Source organism: Temnothorax americanus, unplaced genomic scaffold, assembly GCF_048541705.1.
Source record: "Temnothorax americanus isolate GAGA-0224 unplaced genomic scaffold, ASM4854170v1 Scaffold22, whole genome shotgun sequence".
Taxonomy (NCBI): Eukaryota; Metazoa; Arthropoda; class Insecta; order Hymenoptera; family Formicidae; genus Temnothorax; species Temnothorax americanus.
The window spans coordinates 568,485-593,045 of record NW_027509360.1 but is presented as its reverse complement, the minus strand read 5'-3'; the positions used below and the strand labels follow the sequence as shown (position 1 = coordinate 593,045).

General features: G+C 37.7%; 4 protein-coding genes and 1 long non-coding RNA gene across 14 annotated transcripts; 3 read left to right on the top strand and 2 right to left on the bottom strand.

Moving 5' to 3' along the window:
- Positions 1–56: 56 nt before the first annotated feature.
- LOC143898165 (uncharacterized) lies at positions 57–12,569 on the top strand. 2 transcript variants are annotated; one of them, XM_077407457.1, is made up of 4 exons: positions 57–951; positions 6,603–6,920; positions 7,633–7,811; positions 8,018–12,569. In XM_077407457.1, the coding sequence occupies exons 2-4, from the start codon at positions 6,653–6,655 to the stop codon at positions 8,477–8,479; spliced, it is 909 nt and encodes a 302-aa protein (XP_077263583.1). In that variant the 5' UTR covers positions 57–951; positions 6,603–6,652; the 3' UTR covers positions 8,480–12,569. The 2 variants fall into 2 exon arrangements, with proteins under 2 accessions (XP_077263583.1, XP_077263585.1); XM_077407459.1 differs by lacking the exon at positions 57–951 and adding an exon at positions 5,666–5,802.
- On the bottom strand, positions 3,370–5,661 carry LOC143898168 (uncharacterized). Its single transcript, XR_013257129.1, has 3 exons — positions 5,559–5,661; positions 4,315–4,750; positions 3,370–4,254 (listed from the first exon to the last, which is right to left on the bottom strand). It is a non-coding gene; the product is annotated as an uncharacterized LOC143898168 (long non-coding RNA).
- Positions 12,570–12,794: 225 nt separating the features above from the next.
- LOC143898079 (uncharacterized) lies at positions 12,795–15,546 on the top strand. The gene is made up of 9 exons (XM_077407178.1): positions 12,795–13,081; positions 13,207–13,277; positions 13,361–13,497; positions 13,660–13,762; positions 13,878–13,936; positions 14,014–14,312; positions 14,401–14,657; positions 14,780–14,899; positions 15,029–15,546. Exons 1-9 carry the CDS (start codon positions 13,013–13,015, stop codon positions 15,474–15,476), a joined length of 1,563 nt encoding a protein of 520 aa, XP_077263304.1. The 5' UTR covers positions 12,795–13,012; the 3' UTR covers positions 15,477–15,546.
- Positions 15,547–15,689: 143 nt separating this feature from the next.
- LOC143898078 (uncharacterized) lies at positions 15,690–20,607 on the top strand. 6 transcript variants are annotated; one of them, XM_077407174.1, is made up of 10 exons: positions 15,690–15,990; positions 16,155–16,330; positions 16,738–16,814; positions 17,294–17,430; positions 17,599–17,707; positions 17,811–17,869; positions 17,951–18,261; positions 18,351–18,595; positions 18,697–18,816; positions 18,947–20,607. In XM_077407174.1, exons 2-10 carry the CDS (start codon positions 16,205–16,207, stop codon positions 19,386–19,388), a joined length of 1,626 nt encoding a protein of 541 aa, XP_077263300.1. In that variant the 5' UTR covers positions 15,690–15,990; positions 16,155–16,204; the 3' UTR covers positions 19,389–20,607. The 6 variants fall into 6 exon arrangements, with proteins under 6 accessions (XP_077263300.1, XP_077263299.1, XP_077263302.1 ...); XM_077407173.1 differs by having other exon boundaries at positions 16,137–16,330; XM_077407176.1 differs by adding an exon at positions 16,522–16,652 and having other exon boundaries at positions 15,690–16,330.
- On the bottom strand, positions 20,352–24,287 carry Dic1 (Dicarboxylate carrier 1). 4 transcript variants are annotated; one of them, XM_077407203.1, is made up of 10 exons: positions 23,919–24,281; positions 23,699–23,760; positions 22,350–22,465; positions 22,109–22,278; positions 21,756–21,911; positions 21,493–21,659; positions 21,213–21,420; positions 21,037–21,117; positions 20,907–20,963; positions 20,352–20,819 (listed from the first exon to the last, which is right to left on the bottom strand). In XM_077407203.1, exons 4-10 carry the CDS (start codon positions 22,202–22,204, stop codon positions 20,703–20,705), a joined length of 882 nt encoding a protein of 293 aa, XP_077263329.1. In that variant the 5' UTR covers positions 22,205–22,278; positions 22,350–22,465; positions 23,699–23,760; positions 23,919–24,281; the 3' UTR covers positions 20,352–20,702. The 4 variants fall into 4 exon arrangements, with proteins under 4 accessions (XP_077263329.1, XP_077263331.1, XP_077263330.1 ...); XM_077407205.1 differs by lacking the exon at positions 23,699–23,760 and having other exon boundaries at positions 22,109–22,264; positions 23,919–24,287; XM_077407204.1 differs by lacking the exon at positions 23,699–23,760 and having other exon boundaries at positions 22,109–22,273; positions 23,919–24,286.
- Positions 24,288–24,561: the final 274 nt, after the last annotated feature.

Here is a 24,561-nt window from a genome sequence, read left to right as displayed (position 1 = left end):
GTGACTCCACACACACACACACACACACACACCACACAACCGGCGAGTCCCTCTTATCTTCCACGTGGCGGCTCGTCTACCGGCAGGTTCTAAAAGCTGCGGGTCCAGGTGTAATTTCGCCGTTGCGAATGCGGTAGGGGACTGCCGATTATCACACTTTCCTCCTTCGATCCTATCCGATCAAATCGTTCTTCAAAATAATAACTCGAAGTGATTAAAAAAAAAAAAAGGGAAAGGAAGGATCGCGCAATTTGGTGCCGCGAATTCACAAATCTACCTCTCGCGAAAGAAGATGTTCTCTCGACAAAATAGGGGTAATTATGTGTCACAACCCTCGCAGATCGTTGTATTTAGGTTCGTCCTGGGTCGAACTGTCTCGTCGCGTTTCCCGCGCGAGAGCAAACTTCGCCGGAGCGAGATAATGACTGTGATCGATAACCCTGGACGATCGTGTACGCGCACCTGCCGTACCTGTCGTAGTGGTACCGTTTGCACAGGTAAGAAGATGGCGGTAGAATGGCGCTATGGTGGTTGACGGTGCCAGTGCGCCTCCAGTGACCGGTCGTTAGTTCGGACAGAACCACCGCGGCCAATTCGCTGAAACGATCTCGGATTTTTGCGAAGAGGTGACGAACGAAATCGCCGAGTCGTCGACGCAGAATTGTGATCAATCGAACAAGAATATTCAGTTAATATCCTGATAACTTAGCGTCGCGCGTGACACTGGCAGGTAGTGTTGCATTGTAATTTATAACGTATGTAAAACATCGCGAGGATTGATCAAATATTCATCAATTTCGAACTGAAACAGACTGAAATAATCCACGGACGATATTTCCAAAGTGTGATGCGAAGACCGTCCGCCGTTTGACAATTCTCCGTCCCCGTCCCCGTCGGTCGGCGAAGCTTATAATTCGAAGGAAGCAGTAGCTCGCGCTAATTCGAATCAGGGTGAGTAAATAATTTTATGTTTCTTTGGACTGTCAAAAAGACGTGGAACTGCCGTGAAAACCAGCGCGATAAAAAATTACGTGACAAAAGAAATGCGCCATAGCGATTTTCTAACGATTGGTTGTTTTGTTGAACAAATTCCGAAATCTAGCGAGAAATCGCTCGAAAACAAAAAGATCGTTTCGAGAGGATTATTAAGAAATGATATTGGGAATATATCTCTCGATGGCAATAGGATAATTTTTTAGACGACGGCAACCGTTGCTCGGTATTTTTCTTCATATCTGTACCTTAGAAATAAAGAATATCGTATCTCCATTATTATGTGAATTCAGAGAAAACAAAATTTAAAGTAATTTAACTAACATGTTTAATAGTACAATTGTCAATAACATGCTGTATACCTGACTAAAATTAAGACACTGAAATTAAGACATTTTCAATATGATTTATTCCAAACATTGTATTTTAGGAACTAGTAATAACAGACGTAAAACCTTTTACTATTAAACAATTTAAGTTTCTGGTATATTGAAAACGGTATTAATCTGGTATAATCTATATTAACTCTATTTTAACAAAACCTACAATTTTTTACCTACAGGTACATCAAATAGCGTTTTTCACTGGCAGAACTGGTGCGCACTCAGTGCACATTAAAGCCGTTGTACACTGATTTAGTTTCTAATATTTAAAGTAAAATGCAAATATTTTGACTGATAAAATACTCAGTACATATTTTACCAAATAGTGCAATAAAGAATTTTGAGGATTTCATGATTTATCCCAATTATATTAACAATAAACTTTTCGTTGGTTTTGTTACGATTGCTTTAATGGTCACTGAGTGCGCCCTGGCTCTGTCAGTGAAAAACGCTATAAGGTACAGATACATTCTTGAGTGAGAGAGACGATTGGAAACAGGGAGTGTTTCGAAAAAGATTGTTAAAAAATAATATTGGGAATATATCTCTCGACAGAGCAATAGGAATTTTTTAGACGACGGCAACGTCGCTCGGTATCTTTTTTTTCTTTCTTTTTTTCTTCTTCGTGCGTCCTTAACGCCGAGAAAGAGAGACGATTGACCGTAAGGGTTTCACGGCTTCGCGGACATACATTGGCGACGATTATCGTCGCGAATAGTCGTAGATTATGCCTGCTGCTGCTACTGCTGCTGCTGCTGCTGCTGCTGCTGCAGCTCCGCGCTGCCCCCGGAATCAATTCTCTTGAATATTTGATGCGCGAGCCGCTCCGCCCTCCCGGAACTCCGGGCGCGCGTCCGCGTCGGAGAGTCTATATCCGTAAGCCCTCTCCCTCCCCCCTCGACCGCGCGATAGACCGTCCGGTCTTTTAAATCGCCCACTGAAATGCGACCACATCATTCCTATTCGCGATGACCCGTCACATTCTCGGGAGGACGCGCGACCGACACCGAGCCCCCCTCGCGTTTTCCCAAGGAGACCCCTGTAGCGTGACCCCATCCGTTCGCATCCCCTGCGGCGCGTATCGCATTTTGATTCGGCAAAAGAAGCGGAAAAAATCTCGTATCGTTCCAAAAAGTCGACGGAATGCAGCGAGAGCAATAAGCGCTGCTTCGTCGCGCGCTATAATACCCCCCATTTTCCCATCCCCCTTGAAATCATGAATCATGATCGACTTACAATAGTTATAATCGCGCGATTATAACGCGCGTTATATTATTCGACGTAATCGAAGCGCGGTGAACGTCAGCGGAAATAGATCGTCTTGCGACATTGCGAATCGATTCGGAACGCGCGAACGCGGATATAGTGTACAACGCTATACCGGTCTCATTACGTCTTTTTACATTACGCGACGCCTAATGTTACGTTGTCGCACGTAATACGTCGCTTTGCGCGAAAGCGTGCAGCGACGCAAACGTAAAACGTAAAACGTAAACGAAACGTGGTGGTAGTGACTCACGCGACCTGCCGCGCGCCGCGCGGGGAGAACGCGGCAGGTGCACGCTGCCGCCGCGCCGGTTGCTGATACTGGGCTGGGTGCTGCTGCTCCGCTACCACCACCTTCTGCCTTCAACGTGGTGGCCGGCCAGCCGGGTTAACTCACGGCCCACGGCATGGCAGACAGGGGGACGTTCCCTCGCGTCCCCCGCGCGGATGTTCCCAGAAGATTATTGATCGGCCGCGCAGATATTTCCACCGACGACGATGTAGCCGCGATGATGGGGCAGGTCCTCGGCGATGGCGTTCGTCCGAATTTCTTCTCGGGCCCTCCTTGCTCTTCCGGCAAGGTTCTGTCCCTGCGTGAAGAGATTCTCTCCTCGGGTTCGAATTCTTTCGTTTTCGACCGAAACGACAAAAGTTCAGTTTTATACGTTAAATCACGAATATATATATCTGTACTTTAGAGATAAAAGAATTGTATCTCCAGTTTGTGTCAAAATGGAGTTTATATATTTTTTTTAATATACCACGAGCTTTGATAAAGAGCCTTATGTCTATATTATTCTAGTCTAGTCTAGTCTATATTATAATTCAGTTGTATTATTGATAGTTGAACTATTAAAAATATGTCAGTTAAATTACTTTATTATTTATACTTTATTCCCTGTTTTCTCTACACTTACAATAATATGGAGATACGATTCTTTACCTCTAAAGGTACAGAAGTGAAAGTACAATATATAAAATTCTGTCGCTAAAGAGCTAGCGGTATGTAAAATAAGAAGTTGAATTACATGTACACCGAAAAAGAGAGCGCCTCTCAAATGCTGCATGCGATTATAATTCAATTTTAAATAATTTTTTACAAAATTATTATGTATATTTTATATGTATCGAGTCCGAGAAATGATATTGAACCAGAGTGTAGCAAATTATTTTTTCTAGAAGATTTAACAACGTAAGAAAATGTTGATGAGTTACATCGTAAAACATACAGTAACGATAATATTTTGCTTCTCTCTTGGTTGCCAAATTTTATTGCACAGGCAAATAGGATTCTTATACATATAACTAACAAAATTAATTACTTAATTACTAAAACCTCGCTTTTCCTACTGTCTTGTCTAAAACTTTATATAGCATTAATCTGAAGTAAATTATCCCCTAATTCGCGTAACTAACGAACACATTTCGAGATATATCTCTTCAGAAACTTCGTGAGTTTGATAGCGACCTCTTCGCGAGACGCATGACGAGAATCCAATATTATCCTCATTACGAAAGAAATGTGTGTTAATAAGAAAATTATGTTTGCATTTAAGGGCTACTGTTGGCAGCAACAATTTGTCGCGCACATTTCGAAGTCGGAAGCGTCCACCTAAAATTCAACGTTTTATTGCAACGATGTACTTTTCCGTGGATGATATATTTTTCCTACCGCTTCCGGAAGAAGGGCCCATCCTCCGTAGAACGCCCAAAAGCGTCAACGTGTACGTGTCCTGCGTCTGTGTTGATTCAGTAGGACTGACAAATCTCGTACTAACGATCCCGCATGGACGCCGACCAATGATGACGAGGGTCCGGGGTGAATCTTGCGCGCCATTCTCTCGTCTCGGTCGAATGGCCGTGGCTCCTACCCCTCTCTCACGCCGGCTTTATCGTAACTGGCGGTCGCTGCCTCCCCCGATTCGATCAATGGAGGCCGCCTGTACCAAGGCAAGTGGGCGAACTGCGTCCACCCCCGCTTACGGCGCAGACAGGACGAAAATACGCGTATACCGCCACCGCCTCCGACCGTTCGTTCTCGGAGGACATCAGAAACGTTCCCGCGTAGATGGTACATTCAGAAAATCTGAAATCAATTATTACCATTCCTGGAAAGCCAGGAAAATTTTGTAAATTTTATCGCGTTCAAACGCTTGGATATGAATATAATTAGCAGCGATTATACAGAGAGCTTTAGCCTTCTGCTAAAATAACTTGATATATATATATATATATATATAAGTGTCTCTGTGTTATTTAATATAAAAAACTGTTTAACATATATTCGCGTAATTAGATCGAGACCGAACGATATCTGTAAGTGCGACTGCAATATATATATCAACATTTATCCATTTGAATCGTGTTTCTTCAAAAGAACCGAATATTTTTTTATCAAATAATTAGTTTGCGATAACTTAAAATTAATGATGGATTCAAGACTCGTTGAGTTATTTTGAAAATGTGATATGAATTTCGGATTTTTCTAATGTCATTCGAAACGGAAGCGTCTTGAAAAGTTTACTTATTTTAAAAGTCTTGAATGTGTTGAAACCTTTGAATGTTTTAAGAAAGAAAAATATATTTTTTTCCTTAAGGAAATATGAAGTGTTTATGAATTTTTGTTAGCGAGTAAAATAGAGAATAAAGTGTTGTAATTACAACACTTTATTCTCTATTTTATTCGCTAACAAAAATTCATAAACACTTCATATTTTAATAGACGGAGATTTTCTAGACGTTCAAGACTTTCAAGACATTAAACATTTTTTAAAAGATTCCGGCTTCGATATTCGGAACAATTGGATCTGTGTAGGTATCCAAATATTTACAAGAAGGATTCAAGGCGCTAAAACGTGGTGTTACGCAAGCGACGTATCTCTTAATTCAATTAATATAATAGTTTTATCGACATACGTCATCTGCGACCTGAAATATTTCGGCGTCCGTCGCCGCCCGTGTTCGTATATATATACACGCCATGATCGGCATCAGAAGGGTGAGCTTCCCCCGTTGCTTTTAGTTAGGGGAGGGTCGACGAAAAGGAAAGAGGGTCGTCGGCGGGTCTGGCCGACGCGTGTGCATGGTCCACCTGTGCGAGAGGGAACCTAGCACACCTGTCACCACACGCGCGCACTAAGGTGCCTCCGTCAGATCGCAGGTAGGCACTAGCTAGCCAGCCAGCGCGTTCCACCCCTTTGCTACCACCAGTCCAACTTGCCCGACCGTACCGTGTGGCCGTGTGCGCGCCACTCTCTGCTCGCGGTCAGTCGTCGTTAATCGCTCATTTCGCACATACGTGCGGTGTATACCTGGGTCGCTATCCGGCCAGGAAACAAGTGCGAATAATAATTTCAATTTCGAGTGTGGTACCACGATTTTTGTGATCTTTCTCTCTTTTCTCTCGATCCAAACTCTCCAACCCTCGCGGGATTGTGATCGATGTTGCGCCCTTCCGCGAACGAGTGTCAACGGGTGACGCATTATCTGACGCCGTTTGCCTCCCGAAGAGCGCTTCGGGTTCTCGGTCCTGGTTTGCGTGTAAATCAGTTCGCAGGACGCTATTCACACGCGTGTAATACCAGCGCGTGAGATGAAATGAAAGAAGAAAGGTGAAAGAGAGAGTTTTACGCCGAACACGGTCGTCGTCTCTATGACGTCAGGAGACATTTCCACGAGCTGGTGAATCATGGAGTTTCTAGGTACCGCGTGAGCGGTTCCGGAAACCAGTACAATCGGAATTCAACGTCGAACAAACCCCCTTGTATCGCGAGCTTGCGAGTGGACCAGAAAAGTAGTGCCATCATCGAATTGCCTTCCGAACAAAATTATTCGCGCCCTCGTCACCTATTTACGAAGCCCATAACTCGAACAATTCGATCGACGATACCTCTGAAAACGCGAAGAAACGCTTCTTCCGAGCAGAAATTAACGCGGAAACGGGGAACCGTTGATTTTTAGGCGCTTCTCGCGCTGGCACGCTGGAGGCTGGGTGATGAGAGACAGCAAAAATGAGGATCGACCTAGCGGAAGTTGAAGTATCGACGGAGGACAGCCCGCCTGCCGCCATCGCCGTCGCCGCCGCGGCGGACATCGGCAGCATGGACAGCACAGACGACTACGACGGAGTCGAGGCCGAGTTAACGAGCCTCTCCTGGTTGCAGTCGCTTGATATCACCAGCGCGTCCGGCCTGCCGACGCCACCCTGCTCGCCATCGCCACCGCCGCTCGCCCGCCAACCCCCGAAGAAGCTGTCGCCCTTGGTCAAGGCCGAACTAGGTAACCAGGTTTCAAGGATTTAACTCGGAACCGGAGAACCCCGCACGCGTGCCCTCGTTATTATCGTTATACACTGTTAACATCATAGTATCAAATTATACTCAATTTTAGTCATTTTTAACTATTCTTATAGGCCGCCACTGCTTCTGCTAAATATGTTGTTAATTTAATTAAAACAACGTTAATTTAAATAAACCAAGTGGAGTTAGAATAATATTGTTTGTGTTAAAATAATAAATTTTGACACACATGATAGCTAAAAATAACAAAATGTTATTTATCTCAAGCAAGGTATTGTGGTTTCAATTTTGGTCTTTAATATTTAACAGTGTACGGTAAAATCTCGAAAATTAACAAAATAATTTAAACATAATTTATAAAATAAAATTTTTTATTACTTTTTAATCTATATTAAAAATTGAGGAAAATTGTATGGAACCTTATCGCTTCTTTATAAAAAAATGCTGTCCAAGAGATATACAAGTTATAAAAATTTGTTTGTCTCCTGCCTTATTTCTCGCTGTATATCGAGAACCTCGATGAAATTTTCAAGTCGTTTGATCAATTTTTTGCGGATAATTGTGTCTAGATGATATATCGATCTTCGAATCGCGGAATGAGAAAATCGCTAAAAATACAACCCGTAATAATGTCGCACATGTGTACAATTGAGCGGGTATAAATTTTCTTTCGATTTCCCTATTTTTATTAGATCTCGCGGAAAATGCCGACAAATATCGAACGGATCCCAATGCGAAGCCGCCGTTCTCCTACGCCACAATCATTTGTCTTGCGATGCGAGCCAACAATAACAAGGTTTCCCTTTCGAACATCTACGCGTGGATCCGAGAGAATTTCTTGTTTTACAAGTACGCCGATCCAGCCTGGCAGGTAAAGCGGACTTTACGTTTGTAGTTTCCATCTTTCTTTTTCTCCTGAAATTAATCAACAATTAAATGTACCTACTTCATCTAATTTGTATAAGTTTTCGTTTCACTCGCTTTCTGACTTTGAAAAGGAAAACTTTTGGCTCTGCCGCTTCAGTGCCAAACATCGTTAAATTGCCGATAATAATCTCTATCGCTTATCGCGAACAGAACTCGATCCGGCACAATCTCTCGTTGAACAAGTGCTTCGTGAAGCTGCCGCGCTCCAAGGACGAGCCGGGCAAGGGCGGCTTCTGGAAGCTGGATCTCGAAAGGATGGAGGAGGGCAAGCGGTCCAGGCGCCAGCGTTCCATGATCTCGCAGCGATCTCGGGGCACCAAGAGGCAATCCCCCTCCGCGACGACCGCGACGACGGCGACGACCACGACGGCGACGACGACGCTTAACGCTCTGAATACCGGCAGCAGCTGCACGCCGCCCACCAGCTGCCTGTCCAACACCCTGTACGAGACTCCGCCTAGTAGCGTGTCACCCCCCATCCCGGACAGTCTGTCGGAAGTGCCGGAGTCGACGCAGGTGAGCCTGAGCGAGGACGACTTCACGAGCCTGCTGATCGCTGGCTGGGACGAGAATAATCAGCTGGAGCTTCTCGATCTCTTGGACACCCTCTAAACTCCCTCTAAATGCCCCCGCCCTTCCCTTCTCCCTCTCTCTTTCCCGTCTCTCAGGAATCATCGGTTCTTCGTACAGAACGGAAGCGTTCTTGTTTTCTCTGCATGCGTCCCTCGATTTCCCGTTTCACACGATGATGAATTACGGCGTGAATAACGGCATTTTCCGAACTCCGAAATAGACTGAGAGAAATCTCAGTTTTTTGGTTCTATCGGAATTCGCGAGAGCGTTCCATTCCGTGGTTGCGATATAACGCGCGAATGGCAATTATGTCGTTAAACTATTTTACGTCCAAGAGCAGGCAGACGCAAAAGTTTGATTCGATCGTGTATTTATTATATAAAATGTCAGATATTAATTTGCGATCGAGGTCGAGGCGAGATGAGAACAGAAGTGCCGTTAGGGAAGAAAGGCCAGAGAGAGAAAAGCGAGCGTATCTTCTTTCTTCTTCCTTAACAGTGAGTTAAAAAGCGTAAACGATATAACGAATGATTGTAACGTCGCAATTTGAACGCGCTCAGGCAGATGGTCTTAAAGCTCCTGTTTCCTTATTGGAACCGCATTGAACTGTGACGCGAGAAGCGAGAGGCGAATCGCATGGCACGTCAACCTTTTTCCCTTTTCTTTCCTCTTTATACATTGAAGTAAATTAGCTTTCTCGTATACTTATTCGCGTGCGTTTATTATTCTGGATTAATTCGATCTTTAACCCATTAAATTCTAACAGACCACGCGCTTTTCTGTTTTATCCTCGTAACTTGGGTTTTAATTCAAAATTTTTATACCGCGATTGATATTTAGAGGAGCAAGTCATTTTACCCCTAAATACTAATTGTTTAAAAGTTTTGATTAGAATCCGAGTTACAAATGTAAAACAGAAAAGCGCGCAAGGATCTCGCAGGACTTAATGGGTTAAGTCAATCATATATGTATATTTCAACGAAAATTAACTTTAAGATAGCCAATCAAAATTTACAATTGTTTATTAATCAAGAGAAGAGAATCCTTGATAAACTTTACCGATTACTGTTAAACGTGGTATGGGTGTGCAAGAAAATTAATTTATTCCGACGCGTAGTACGTAGCGTATACGTATAGTATGTACATATGACTAATGTAACGTGTAAACTTGTGTGAAAAAAAAATTTACATGAGCCCTCGTGTCTGATGTCGTAGTACAATATGGCTGCAGAGAAAAACAGTAGAATTATCGCCGTCAGCAATCGCCGTTACGTATAACCATAACGTATATAACTGATACATAATTAATGCCGAGAAACGGCTACTCATGACGGAACATCGTAATTCGATTGAAGCGATTATTAGATTATGCCGCGAAATATTCGCCATAATCGGTGGTGTTACACGGATGAGCAACATCAGTGCTTTTGATATATTTCATGAATTTAGAGACATAAGCGGCATTCTTTTCGATGTAACGAGAGAAATTCGTTATTTCTATAAATATAGATACAGTTTCTGCAGTTTTGTATAACAATTCTTGATATTTATTCGGACATTTGTTTTCTCGCCGCATCTCTTCATTTATATTCAACTCGCACCTGCTTAGCCATTGGTGATCCATTTCGATTTTCTTTCTTGATTTCTTAATCGTCGAGTCTGTTTTGGAGTTTCATTCTTTTGCACCGATATTCCTCCTTGCCTGGAGAATGACCGTACTCCTTGCGGCAAAACAATTCACGCATCGTGCCTTGGAATAATTAGAAAGTATCCCTTGTGTATTCTTAAGCAAAATGCGTTATATATATGTCAGATCGATCGATTAGCGTAATGCATACGATATTTTCTATCGTTGCATTTAAATGACACTTTCCAGTGTCTCCTGCTTCGATTTTTATCGCGCAAGAGGAGAAAATGTATAACACGCATCTTAGAAGAGACGCATCGCAATCAATCAATTGCGAATCAGTTGCGACAAGTATTACAAAGGGTTCATTGACACTTTAATCCTTCCGGAATCTAAAGATACAGACAAGTATTTAAACATAATGCGCCCGATTGAAAATAGCATTTCTAGATTCCGGAAGTTAACAAATCATTAATTCATAAATTTATACGTTAAAGTATTAATAACTCTGTATATATCGAGCAGGATACACAGCGCAACTGCGGTTTCTATTTTATTATTCCTATGTCGTCCTTCCCTTCCCCCCTCTCTCTCTCTCTCTCTCTCTCTCTCTCTCTTTCTGGACGATTAGGAATTATTATTAATTACCATAATTAGTGATATCGTGATTACGGCGATGTTTCGTTGTATGGAACCATAGTACTCATAGATGAAACGTAGAAGTATGCGTTAGATTCCTACACTGTTGTAAGTGGGGTGTCTCGAGAAATGCCACTCGACGATTGAAAGATTGTTCAACGTATATAGAATTCTACTCCAAATCATGTTGGGAATATGATAAAATAGGCGATTTTAAAAACAATACGTACAAAATGTCAACGAAATAAATCAAAGCTAGATTTATTAGTTGCAGTTTTGAGAGCGCGAGCTGTTCGCCTCAGCAGCGGTCATTTTACCAAATGCAATACAAAACGAACAATTCTTCTCAGTGCTAGCAAAGCGCGTCGTTAATATTTTCTAAACAACTTAATGACGAATAAAATAAGAATACTTTCTAAAAAAAAGTTTAAAGGTAATTCGAAAAACAAAATTCCAGCTAGAAAATGAATTGTTGGCGAAGAACGTCGATTGCGATTCTCAATTTGAAATTTTGATCGATTTTTGGGGAATTTTATCAGTGACGAAAGAAGATCGATTAGAAGAAAGTAGAGTAATGATAAAAGAGAAGTTTTCGTGACGTCGCGGTATTTCAAGCGACACCCCGCACATAAGTCTCGCGTTTTATTATCACGTGTACGACTACACGATAACATTAGAGTACAATTGTCGGAGACGATACTAATTATCCTGGTGTGTGATATAATAACTAATTTAGTTGAATTGGTGTGTCAATTTTTACGCTCTAATTCACGCCTTTTCAGAGTCCGTCCAAGTTCGTCCGTCCGGAGGGCAGTTTAAGGCTCCTTCGTTTCTTCATTGCAGCCGTATTGAATTATAACGTTAAAAGCGTCTTTTTGAAGGAATTTTCTCTCATGCACATTAAGATAGATTGATTTTTTTGTGTCAACAACCATGTTCGATTACGATTTGATAAAATAGATTCGATGTTTCCTTTTCATTATATCATCAATATAATTCGGTATGATAATTTATATAAATCTGTATTTCCGTCAAAAATGAATCATACGATAGTTAGTCAAGATTTATAGCTGTTTATTAATCCACAAGTCGAAAAGGAAACTTTTTAATCCATTATATTTTTTATTACTAATCGATGATAGTAAAGAATGACTAATAATATTAATAAAAATATAAAAAAAGAAGAAAAATGTTAGGAGTATCTTTACAAATAAAAATATTATATAATATATTTCATCAGTCTATATAGAGTCTATATAACATGCGGCGCGTCCCAGGTAGCAGCTGACGTTTTATTTGTCGTTACTTTAATGTCTAAATGGCGCGCGTTACCTTTTGACATCAAAATAAAACATCGAATAAGATCAGCTTGCTACTTGAGACGGTGTATAAAAAAGTATTAATTTATGTCTACATATAATGCAAGAGAAAGAGATTCGTAATTTTTCGCTTCTCACGTCGTAACTCGATACGGTTGCAGCGGGTAAATAGGAATTTATACATCACGTTCGCAATGCGTTAATAACAGGAAATATGAATTTGAAGATTGACTGTCGAAATACGAAAGACGACAAACAACAACAAAACCAACGCGATCGCGAACATATATAGGTATAACTGGTATTGATCGCGATTAATCGCGAGTAGAGTGGATATGTGCCTTGCGTGATAAGTAAAACTAAAAGTATATAGTTGTGTGTTTTCTTTTTCTCTCCTACCTAATTATTTATCCCCACGATAAATAATATAAGGGATCAGTGCAACGTGTGGTTGTCTCCATATGATTTGTATCCATATATATAATTTAACATGTAAACTCTCTTACAAGACATAAAAGAAATAAATATCGCGGAGGAAACGTCATTTTATCTCGGGATATTTTTTTCTCTCCTTATTTTCCATAAAACTTGAAAATACGCATTGACGTTTATATAAGAATGTAATATATTGAATGATTGTAATATAGGTGCGTATTCGTAATTCTTTTTAATTGGATTTGTAGCACGGACGCGCACCACGGACAATCGTATGTCGATAATATCGAAAAGTAGATGCGGCTATGTAGTTTCACGTCTGCTTTGCCAGTTGGCGCTTGGCGCTGATGTGCGGAACATCCGGATTATAGGTTATATGATAAAGTACTCAGATAAATAGTAGAAAATATTGTCAACAATATCAATTGTAAAGTGCCTTACATAATTACTGCTCCATATTGAGATATTTTTACACGCGTGGTCATATATCGATGATCAGTCGCAGGTGCATGCATCTTTAATTTTTAAATATTGGAATTGATTATTATAATCATGATGGACAAACGACTGAAAGTTATAGAGGAACATTATACTAATTTGGAATATGAAAACAACACGGTAGTGAGTATAAATAATATGAGTACTTAGATATAATATGTCTGTATGAATGTTACTGTTAATAATTAATTATGAAAGTCAATAGCACCAATAGATAATCTATAATTACTTTCTATGTGTGTTTTTAGAAAGCGCTACCAAAAATATCCACTTTAACCAAGGAACTGAAATTTATGGACATCAACGACTTTTCAGAGAGGTAAATAGGCTCAATTTCAAAGTATAAGTGACACGATGAAAAAGTTGCGTTCACAAATGTCACTTTTAATTGTGTATTTGCAGATTTCTCAAAACGGCATCTGTAATCGAAGAGAATTTATCTCTTTTTAAAGCTGCTTGTGAACATACCGATACAATCACCACCATTATCAAATACTTGCGTTATTTTGGCATGAAGTTTAAGCTTGGCAGTAATTGTGGTAATTAATCTTCATAATTGCAATTTAAAGAAATATGTTGATTGTCTGTTATTTGTATTTTGTGCAAATTTTATTTTGTTCGTGAATAGTACACATGCACAGAAACATGTCAGATTGTATTCTGTTTTAAATATCCTTTTTTTATTTTTTTATTTCTTGTAGACGAAGAATACAAGAAGGATGAAGTAGTTTTGTTAGTAAAACTTACAATCCTGAGAATATGTGGCGAATACGAGATGCTTTCATTTCTGGAACATGCCATCATGTAACTATTAAAAATGTTATGCTTTTAAATATATATATATAATTGTCGCTTATATTTCTCATGTCCAAATTAATATTGTCATCAATTTTATGTACAAATTGTTTTTGTATTTCAGCAAAAATTCAACACTGGAAAAATCGATTCGCTATGAACGTTTAATACATAAAATTAGAAGTAAGAAAAACACATCGGTAATGAAGTAGAAAATTGTATCTCTTTCCGTAATAAAGATTTTATATATTTTGTTATAGGTCATACAAATGAAATAATACTTCTGGGAGATGCGGATTTGTATGCCGTCATTGGATATTTGAGGAATAGAAAATCCACTCTTGATTTTATCCCATCTGTAAATAAAGTTTGGGTTCAGGAGCCAATAAAAGAGAAATTTTTGTGGCTTGTCAAGGAATATGTCGAATATTCCTTTCCCATTTATACATTTCGAACGAAGAACGAGTTATTTACAGCCAGGACACCAAATGAAATTAACATAGTATCCATATGGACGGAAGATATTGTATTTGCCAAAAACTTAGCGATGTCTTTAAATGTATAGCATTTCAATTTTATAACATAATCCTGTTCGAGAAATTTTCCCTACTATTACTAATATGACTTCTGGTATTTGACTTATTCAGAGAGACGTTCTATTTATTAATACTTACATGGACTTTTACAACGGTACCGTGCTCTTGCCATATACAAAAATGTTTGACGTAACGTTGTATAAACGGTGCGAGCCGAATTTCGACGATTCTATAAAACAGCTAAATGTGCAGAGAGGTGTGCCAGTTTACAATTTATTTTATGATGGTATATGGCAACCGCCTGTAAAAGGCACATATTGCACGGTAGAGAACATACATGGTATGAGCCAGTGGGCAAATGCAACAAGGTACAAACTCACATTTTCTTGATCTTAATTATATCTCATTTATATTTCTTAATTATATTCTCTCATAATGTTTGATAAAATTCATACATGATTTATTTAGTGTTGATATATCATTGTTGTAGTGGCGATGTTAACAAATGCATTAACTCAGCCGAAAAAGGATTCAAAATTTGGAGCAGTAAATCTGTTGCTTGTAGAACGCAAATATTATCTAAATTTGCATCTATGTTAGAGTGCAGTGGGTATGCATCGTGTGTTAAGTTACTATAAAATTTTTATACGTGTTATGAATAGTGTCTTAGTTCGTTATATCTGCATTTAATTGTTCTAAACGATAATTTATTAACTGGCTTTCTCTTGTTACTCCTTAGGAAATCTCTATTAGCAGATGTAATATCAAAATGGATAAAATTCTCATTTATCTATGAGAATTCTTTATCTTGGGTCTCACAAAGTGAAGGGTCAGAAGTAACAAAAATTCGTAATCCAAGAGGTGTTATTATTTTAAAGGAGGACGATGAAATCTTTTTATTTCAACGACTAATGCAAATTTTAACCGTTGGCAATTCCGTTATCGTTATATGCGACTCAAATTTATGTAGTCTAGTACCATATTGTAACATGTTTTCAGTATCTGAGATACCGCCAGGTGTTATAAATTTGTTGTCAAGGGAAAATGTAAAGGAGCTAGAATTATCTTTATGCGGGATGGACTACGAAAGCTATGCAAAACAGTTCTTCTCAGAAAATCCCGACGATTTCGAAAAAACTTACGTAAACCTTACTAAACCGAAACAAATTATAGTCCCTCTTAAATAGTTTTTACATGTAACGTCTAATGTTTGTGACACAGGCATGATTATACGTATAAACATTATGATATGCATGTGTTTATTTTGCATGTGCAATTTTGCAAAGTGCTATAAATTTTGTCGACAGATTGCCAACAGAAATGTAACAATCGGTAACAGACTACGACATATAGTAGATTGACGGTAAAACCCGAGAAAAATCTCATTTTGTATTAATTTTTATGTTTAAAAATTAAATTTAGAATAGAAATAAATATAGAATTTATCAAAATTTTAAAAGATAATCAATTTTACTGAGTTTATGTCATTAATCTATTATTACGTACACTACTTCTATTAAAACATCTAATCAAGTCTACGGAAATATCTAATTAAATTTACTAATTTGCTTGTCTACGAACAACGGTATATCGACAGTGCCGAAAAGTAGTTGCGACTGTTTCACATATTCAGGTGTCGCTAATACGCGGGAGATTCCCTCTCCGATTCAATACACAAGAACACAAGTTTAATAAACAGAAGTAAGGACTAGAAGATATTGTCAGTTATAAGTCATTGTCAGTCGAATCGGCTATAAAGTGCTTCGCAATAGATCGTTGATTTACAGCTGAACATTGAAGTATTTTTACACGCGTGAACAGCTATCCGTTATCTTTATCGTTTTTAGACCGATTGTCAATCGCAGGTGCATGAATCTTTAATTCTTTACCAATATTGGAATTGATTATTATAATCATGGAAGCTATAGGGGACAAACGACTGAAAGCTATACAGGAATGTTATAACGGTTTGAGATATTATCTAATTAATTTGGCAGATGAGGACGGCGAAGGAACACATATCGAAGATAAAATATGGAAAGTATGTATATGAACGTACTGGTTAATAAATATTAATAAGTGCGCATTATAACCGGAGAAGGCGCTCCATTTTTTTTTTTTTATTTTTTTATTTTTTTTTATTTTTGCATAAACTCACTTGGGACTACTTTTACACTCCCCAATTAAGGATTATTGTTATTAATTACATATTTTGGTTCTATAATTTATCAGTTTGAGGACAACGTGTATAGATTTACTGAACATTTTTGGAAAAAAGTAAGGAAAGACAAAAAAAATATTCAAAAAACGAAAGAAGCACATTAGAATTACTGTGACGTAAACATCATTTTTTCGACACGGGGGTAATTAAATAGTCCCAGGTGCCCTTTCTCGAATTGATCTATTGTCTGTAAAAGATATAACATCACTTTTTATGTATATGTTTAGATAGTGGCAGCGGAAAGGAAAATATCCACTTTAGGGAAGGAAATGAACTTTGCGGACATTAACGACTTTTCAGATAGGTAAACACATTGAAATATATACAAACTGGAATGAGCGTTGCTATAGAAATCCACGGTAGGCGACCCAGGTAGCAAAGTGATGTCAAATGACATATTAATAATGTTTTAATGACATCTCAATAAAATGTCATTAAAACGTTTTTAGACGTACGTTATTCTGCTACCTGGGGAATGATATGAGAGAGAGGTCCCAAGTTCCTCTTTTCTCCTTGTTTAACCCACAGTGTAGTCAAGAGTAGAGAGGATGGAGTGAGGATAAAGTACAGATCGATCAAGAAGACCAGACAATGACAAGAACAAAGCGAGCGCTGCTCGAGACACCTTGACATGCTCTCTCTCATATCACGCAGGCAAGCCCAGCGCTCGTTCCAGTTAGTGTAGATTTCAGTGGGTAAACGTGCTCGATCAATTTCAAAGTATAAGCAACACGATGAAAAAGTTGCGTACATGTTTGGTCAATTTTTCATGTATATTTACAGATTTCTCAAAACGGCCTCTGTAATGGAAAAGAATTTATCATTGTTTAAAGCTGTTGAATTTACGGATATAATTACGACTATTATCAAATACTTAAATTATTTCGGCATAAAGTTTATGCTTCATCACGGTAAATATGGTAATATAATCTCTGTAATCACAATTTAAAGAAATATATTCCGTTATTTATATGTAAATTTCCGTTATGTAAATTTTATTTTGTTCCCCTGAATAACAGTAGTGCACAAAACCACGTCAGATTCGAATTTTGTTTTAAACAATCTTTTTCTATTTTTATTTCTTTTAGATGAAGAATATGAGAAGGATGAGATAGTCTTGTTAGTACTATTTACAATCCTGAAAATATGTGATGAATATAATGGGATATTATGTCATTTTATAAGAAATGCCATCATGTAATTATTAAAAATTTTATGCTCTTAGATATGTTAACTTAATTGTCCTTTACCAAATTAATATTGTCATCAATTTTATGTACAAATTGTTTTTGTATTTTAGTGGAAAATCAGCATTGGAAAAATCGTATCAATATCAACATTTGAAACAAACGTATAATAGTAAGATAAGCACATTAATAATTAATGTGATAAAAATCTGTTTCTCTTCTCGTAATCAAGATTTTAAATATTTTGTTATAGGAGACACCCATGCAGTAATAATTTTGGCAGATTCTGATTTATATGCGTTCATTACATATTATAAATACGTCTGTATGTCTATAACTCGTATTTGGGTTCAAGAGCCAATAAAAGAGAAGTTTTTATGGCTTATGAATAACATCGGCGGGATCGAGAATATTCAGGATATTTTTTATATTTGTACATTTCGAACGAAGGAAGAGTTATTTACAGCCTGCTGGACTGCCTGGACTGCAGATGAAATAATGAACACCATATCTATGTGGACGGAAGATATTGCATTTGCCAAAAACTTGGCGATGTCTTTATATGTATAGTATTGTAGTTATACATTAACATAATACTGCTTGAGAAATTATTCAACTATTATTAATATAAATTTCTGTATTTGACTATTTAGGGAGATGTGATATTTATAAATACCTACATGGACTTTTACAATGGTATCGTACTCTTGCCATTTACAAGAATATTTGGCAAAACGGTGCATAAATTGTGCAAGCCTGATTTTGATGATTCTATAAAAAAGATGACTGTCGTAAAAAGTTCAGTTTACAATTTATTTTACGACGGTATGTGGCAATTGCCTGTAAAAGGCATCACATATTGGATACATGGTGATAGACAGTGGGCAAATGCAACAAGGTACAGATGCATTTATTGATCTTAATATGATTTCCTCAAATTTATGATGTTTGGTAAAATTCATACATGATTTATTTTTTATTGATATATTATCATTGTAGTGATGATATTAACAAATGTATTAATTCAGCCGAGAAAGGATTCAAAATTTGGAGCAATAAATCTGTTGCTTGTAGAACGCAAATATTATCTAAATTTGCATCTGTATTAGAGTGCAGTGGGTATGTATTGTGCGTTAAGTTATTATAAAATTTTTATACATATTAATAGTGTCTTAGTTTGTTATATCTGGATTTAATTGTTCTCAACGATAAATTATTAATTGTCGCTTTTTCTTGTTACACTCTTTAGGAAATCTCTATTGGCAGATGTAACATCAAAATGGATAACATTCTCATGTATCTATGAAAGGTCTTTATCTTGCGTTTCACCAAATGAAGGGTTAGATGTAGCAAAAATTCGTAATCCAAGAGGCGTTATTATTTTGAAGGAGGAAAATGAAGCTATTTTATTTAGTCGACTGATGCAAATTTTAATTGTTGGCAATTCTGTCATCGTGATATGCGATGCAAATTCTTGTAGTTTAGTACCATATTGTAACATGTTTCCGATATCTGAGATACCACCAGGTGTTATAAATTTATTGTCTAGAAAAGATGTAAAGGAGCTAGAATTATCTTTATGCGGGATGGACTACGAAAGTTATGCAAAACAGTTCTTCTCAGAAGACGATTTCGAGAAAACGTACATAAACCTTTCTAAACCGAAGCATATTATAGTTCCTTTTAAATAATTTTAATATGTAACTTCTAATTTGTTTGTAACAAAAACATGGGTATATTCATATAAACATTTATAATATGCATATATTTATTTCTACATTTATTTTATATTTTCCATCATTCACACACACACATCCATAAATTCTTTAGAATAAAGCTAATAATTCAAGATTAGAAAATAAGATTACCGCTATTACCGGGTCTTGTTGGAAGAATTTTACAAAATACTTAAAATTTTGTCGACAGAATGCTGACAGAAACGTAACAATAGGTAACAGAATGTGACATGTTGATTGGATGCAAAAACTGAGAAAGTCTCATTTCGTATTTAATCTTTATATACGTTTAAGTTAAATATTCTATCAAAATTTTGAAAAATAATCAATTTTACTTGGTTTATGTCGCCAATCTGTCGTTACGCTATCTCTATTAAAACATCTAATAAAGTCTACTGAAATATTTAATCGAATTTACTACCAATTTGCTAGTACATTAATATTTTGCGTATTGGATTCAGAATACGTCTTGTATTCTCACTCTCAGTCTATACAGGTATGCAGAAATTTAAAAAATTCATTGGAACATCTTTATCATAAAAATAACTTATATTTTCAATAGCAAACTATTCATACTGCTAAAATAATTTATATGTATCATATCTCAATAATTAAGAAAAATATTTTCTTTATATATAATTATCTAAAGCTCTTTCACGAATTGTACTATACATTTCATTGGTTATTGGTATAATACAGCATAAGTGGAATAACTTGAAGTATATGAAGCCTTAAAAAAGATGGATTTATAAAAGTCAGTTTTTTTTGGTAAGTAAATATATATCCTTCATTCTTTGTACTTAAAAGATCACTTCGTATACGTGTAAAAGACACAATTAAATAAAAGTATAAATCTGTATTGTTTTTTTATTATTTAAAATATGTATATGTATATTTATATATACACATTTTAAATAATATACTTCAAAATATGTGCGTGTTTGTGTTAATAATATAACGTAAACATATATGTCACAATTAATTTAAGGAATGTATCGATTGTAAGAGGATTTTTTACTCAAATATCTGTAGACAGAGACGTAACGACGTTAATTTCTAATTAAAGCTTAATCATTAAACTAAACTGTGTGCGACTGAATAATTAAATATTTTCGCTGTAGATGTTTTCACATGTCAGTTTTTTATGTGTAACCAAATATATAGTAAAATTTGACACTACCCGCTTTTTTCCTGTACAACCTGCTACGAGAAACGAATTCGTTTCAACTTTGGTCAACAAAATCCTGCTTATCAAAACTATTTCAATATTTATAACGATGGCTTCACGGATTGTGGATAGAATCCAAAATTATATCTAAGTTGTTCAAGGAACACAAATGTGAGAATGGTTTGCGGTGCTAACCGGATGAAAGCTGGTACGTAGCCCTAAAATAAAAACAATTTTTATTTAAACTTTACGAATAAAATTATTTGTCAGTATCGATATAAGGATCTTGTTTCCATCATACTTACTTTGAAGAAAGCCAGTGGCCCAAGTTTGGCAGTATATAGAAAGATTTCCATTAAATTCTATACACAGAAAATAATATAGTTACGAATTATATACTTTTTTTTTAATTTATTCCATTTGGTATGTACTGACCTTAAATTCTCCAGGCTTAGCGTTCATTGCTCGTGTCTTCAGAACGTCTAAAGGTTGCGTAAGCGTTGTCGCAATAGCACCCTATCAAAAAGAGAAAATAACATGAAACGTTATCGTTCTTCAAGCGCGGCATGGACTCGGAATGACGAATCTTAGTATTATTTACAGATACTTACTGCCGATACACTAGATAAAACGTGTGTCGAAGGATTATCCCGAAAATAGCCAGTTTGTAACAGCATCGTTTTAATCTGGTCGTAACAGCTCAATTGTCCGATAGTCATCAGCGCTGCTCTCATGGTCGCGGTCGAACATCCACTGAACAATTGGCGGACCCCTTCTTGTTGAATTACACGGAACAGTCCATCCAAAGCGTGCTTATAGCTGCGCGATAAAGGAATATATTAACGAGACCAGCAAAATATAGTAAGCAAGCATAAGAACGTCAGTTCCTACTTTCTTCTTAGTTCTGGCGCTACTTTGATATCATTCTGCATGCGTACATTAATCACATCGCCGGGAGTTCCAAAAACACCGCCCGTAGCACCCGAAACTCCAGCCAGCAGCAGCTTTTGGTAAAATGGTAACGGATGATCGGACGACTCGAGCGTCTGTTTGCCGACCTATGATATTCAATAACACGATCCGTGTATAATAAATTGAAAGGAAAAATGGTTTATGCATAATAAATAACGTGTGTAAGGTTTGCATGCACCGACCTCGTATGCGCCGAATCTTATCGTAGAATACGTAAGTTGGCGAAGTAGGGAAGCACTGAGTCCATTGTATAAAGCTAATATTCCCTGTTTCCTAATTATCCCGATAGTAGAATGTACTATCGATAGCTTGCCTTCCTGTTGAGTTTGCAAGTGAACCTGGAAGAAAGATCCGATCATTCAGTCTCGCAAATCTCTCCACAACGTGTCTACATACTACATGTAAAGAGAATTGATATTTATCAGTGATTTGAAACAATTTCTAATTATACAAACTGATTGACAAATGTAATATCTTTCGCCGATTTTACTAACAAGTGAAAAAGTACTGGTTAAAAAAAAGGATGTAAACAGACCTTCAGTAAATCCAGAGGATGAGTCACGCACGCAGCAGCTGCAGAAGAGATGCCACCGAAGTACCAGCGGGATAATTTTTTACTCTTGTCGGTCATTGTTCTACTTATCTTTCTATCTTGTATCAAGCGACAATTAGGAACATTTCTATGGCGTTGGTACGGGCACTGTGCTACGGGCACAGAACAATTAATTAAAATCTGTACTGATTTATCAAGAAAATGTATAATTAATTTATATTACCTGATAAATTTTAACGTATGCTAATAAAACGGAATGTCAATATATTATTTAGTCATCGTGTAGAAACGCTGGCTCCCACTTCGACGTTGAAAATATTTTACGGGAAGAAGAGAAAGCTGAAAAATTATAGTATCAAAGTTAACGATGATCATAAGATAGAAAGATACGCACATGTATTTTCCACAAAAAAATGAAAAATAATGCAATTTTTTTGGCGGCATGTATATCTCTCTTGTAGCAAATAATATTAAATATATCGAAATTCCTGCTCCCCGTTTTTCTGAATCAGAAATTTATTTGAGACATAGAACGCGATAAATCCTGCAATTTTGTACGATCCCACGCGCAAATATAAACCGGAAATTCTTGCCGAACAAGTAACTCGAGTCGTGCTAAAATTAAAGCCACGATAAAACGAGCTTGCGATAACGGCGATTCTAAACGCGCGATTGGCACGCATTTTTGGAGGAGGCTTCTCGAAACCACGTTTGTGTGAAAAACTTCGCTATCGAATCTTTGTACAATAAAAATGTACGCAAGACAAAAGCTGAAAGTCACTCATGACAATCGGCAATTAACAATCGTAATCAATGTAAATTTAAGCGTCTGGAGGACGATTAATTTTAAGATCTGCAGGTTGTAGAAACGTGTTGTACTCGTCTAATCGTTGGAAAAAAAATAATTGCGACAATTTCCCAGTCAGCGATCATTGGGAACAATTGAAAAACAGTCGAAGGTTTCAAGCTTCTTACGTTAATTTCTTTCAATGCGGACTATTGATTTTATCTTTTTCTAATTCTGAGAACTAAAAAAAAGAAGATAAAAAGTAAGTTAAATAACCGAGATTGAAGTTAATCTGAGCATTGACAGAAATGAACATATAGACAGCAAAATTTTTCAAAAGCCTTCACAAAGTGTCCGCTACAAATTTTATTGCAGAATGGCAGCGGAAATATAACGCAAAACGACGCTAACAAAACATGACGATACAGACTCCAGAAATCTACCGTTTAAATGATTTACTTTCATATTTAAATGAAACGTTCCATTTTAATGGCTACGAAACGACAGATTCCGCTCGGTTTCCGCGGCCGACTTGTCGTCAGATTACGTCGACAGATTTTGCTGACAGGACACTAGTGCGATACGGACGCGGTAGACACCAATCTATCCCGACTTTCCGCTCGGAATTTGCTAGCGTACTCCTCCAACACTTTGCGCCTCGGATTCGATTTTCTCCTATAAAGACTTGATAAAATCGACGAGTGCAGGCGCTAATCTTATCGAAAGTTGTGGGATTCAGATTTCTGTTATCGAATATTCATTCTTCCATATATGAGATATAGTACCAGTAGCTTTTCACTCGATCTCACTCGGGGCGAATTTCGTTCTCTCTCGTTTCAATCTCGTTCTAAAAGACGAATTTAATATATGTTTATTTTTAAACTGCCTCTTCCCTCGCACGCGGGCAGGTCGATTGAACTATGGAAATCGAGACTGGATCGTTTGATCGTCATTCGATTGCCTTGAGCTTCCCGAGTGAAATAAGGCAAAGCGTATAATACTCACGAAGCCTGTGGCAGCTCGGCAACGAGCGATGGCAGCAGGCAGCAGGCAGAGGAACGCCTCCGTTCCAGTCGACAGCTGGACTCCGACTGATGTAACGGATGCGAAACGTTTCGGTGGAATGGAAAGGAGGCTGCGAGACGACGTGTGCCGCAGGCGCGCGACACGTATCAGCTGACGGCCACGTGCAATAGTACCATCTTCGTCCATGCAACGGCCGGGTGTCCCCAATGGCACAGATACCCATATGAGAAAAGTGGAAGTGGAAATGGAAGCGGTATGCGCGCCGGTCATAACCGCGCAATGTCCTTCCTTACTGTCGGCATTCCCGCTTATCGCCTGACCTAGCGATAAGCGGCCGATTTGCACGGCGAGTTTGACCGGAATTGACAAAGTCTCACTGCAATCGCGGGACGTGTTATTCCTCAAAAAAAAAAAAAAACAGGCCATGTTCCAAAGCGAAATTAGTCTGAAATTTCTGGACTCGACGTCGTCCTCTACTCCTCCGCTTATACGGCGGCTTCTCTTGTATTTCGTATTCGTTATCTAGATTAACAAAGGATTTTGCGAAATTGTATAATTAATATTTAGCTAATTATTTTACGTGTTATTACATATCTTTTCATGTTCCTAACTTGAAAAATGA

Excerpts from the sequence above, each read along its gene's own strand:
- Dic1 (XM_077407205.1), bottom strand. The coding sequence starts at position 22,204 with ATGACCGACAAGAGTAAAAAATTATCCCGCTGGTACTTCGGTGGCATC. Across the intron at positions 21,660-21,755 it reads TAAGATTCGGCGCATACGAG|GTCGGCAAACAGACGCTCGA; the intron begins GTCGGTGCATGC and ends TGAATATCATAG. Across the intron at positions 20,820-20,906 it reads GGCCACTGGCTTTCTTCAAA|GGCTACGTACCAGCTTTCAT; the intron begins GTAAGTATGATG and ends TTTTTATTTTAG.
- LOC143898078 (XM_077407174.1), top strand. The coding sequence starts at position 16,205 with ATGGAAGCTATAGGGGACAAACGACTGAAAGCTATACAGGAATGTTAT. Across the intron at positions 16,331-16,737 it reads TCGAAGATAAAATATGGAAA|ATAGTGGCAGCGGAAAGGAA; the intron begins GTATGTATATGA and ends GTATATGTTTAG. Across the intron at positions 17,431-17,598 it reads GCTTCATCACGGTAAATATG|ATGAAGAATATGAGAAGGAT; the intron begins GTAATATAATCT and ends TATTTCTTTTAG.
- LOC143898165 (XM_077407457.1), top strand. The coding sequence starts at position 6,653 with ATGAGGATCGACCTAGCGGAAGTTGAAGTATCGACGGAGGACAGCCCG. Across the intron at positions 6,921-7,632 it reads CTTGGTCAAGGCCGAACTAG|ATCTCGCGGAAAATGCCGAC; the intron begins GTAACCAGGTTT and ends TATTTTTATTAG. Across the intron at positions 7,812-8,017 it reads ACGCCGATCCAGCCTGGCAG|AACTCGATCCGGCACAATCT; the intron begins GTAAAGCGGACT and ends TATCGCGAACAG.
- LOC143898079 (XM_077407178.1), top strand. The coding sequence starts at position 13,013 with ATGATGGACAAACGACTGAAAGTTATAGAGGAACATTATACTAATTTG. Across the intron at positions 13,082-13,206 it reads AATATGAAAACAACACGGTA|AAAGCGCTACCAAAAATATC; the intron begins GTGAGTATAAAT and ends GTGTGTTTTTAG. Across the intron at positions 14,900-15,028 it reads TCTATGTTAGAGTGCAGTGG|GAAATCTCTATTAGCAGATG; the intron begins GTATGCATCGTG and ends GTTACTCCTTAG.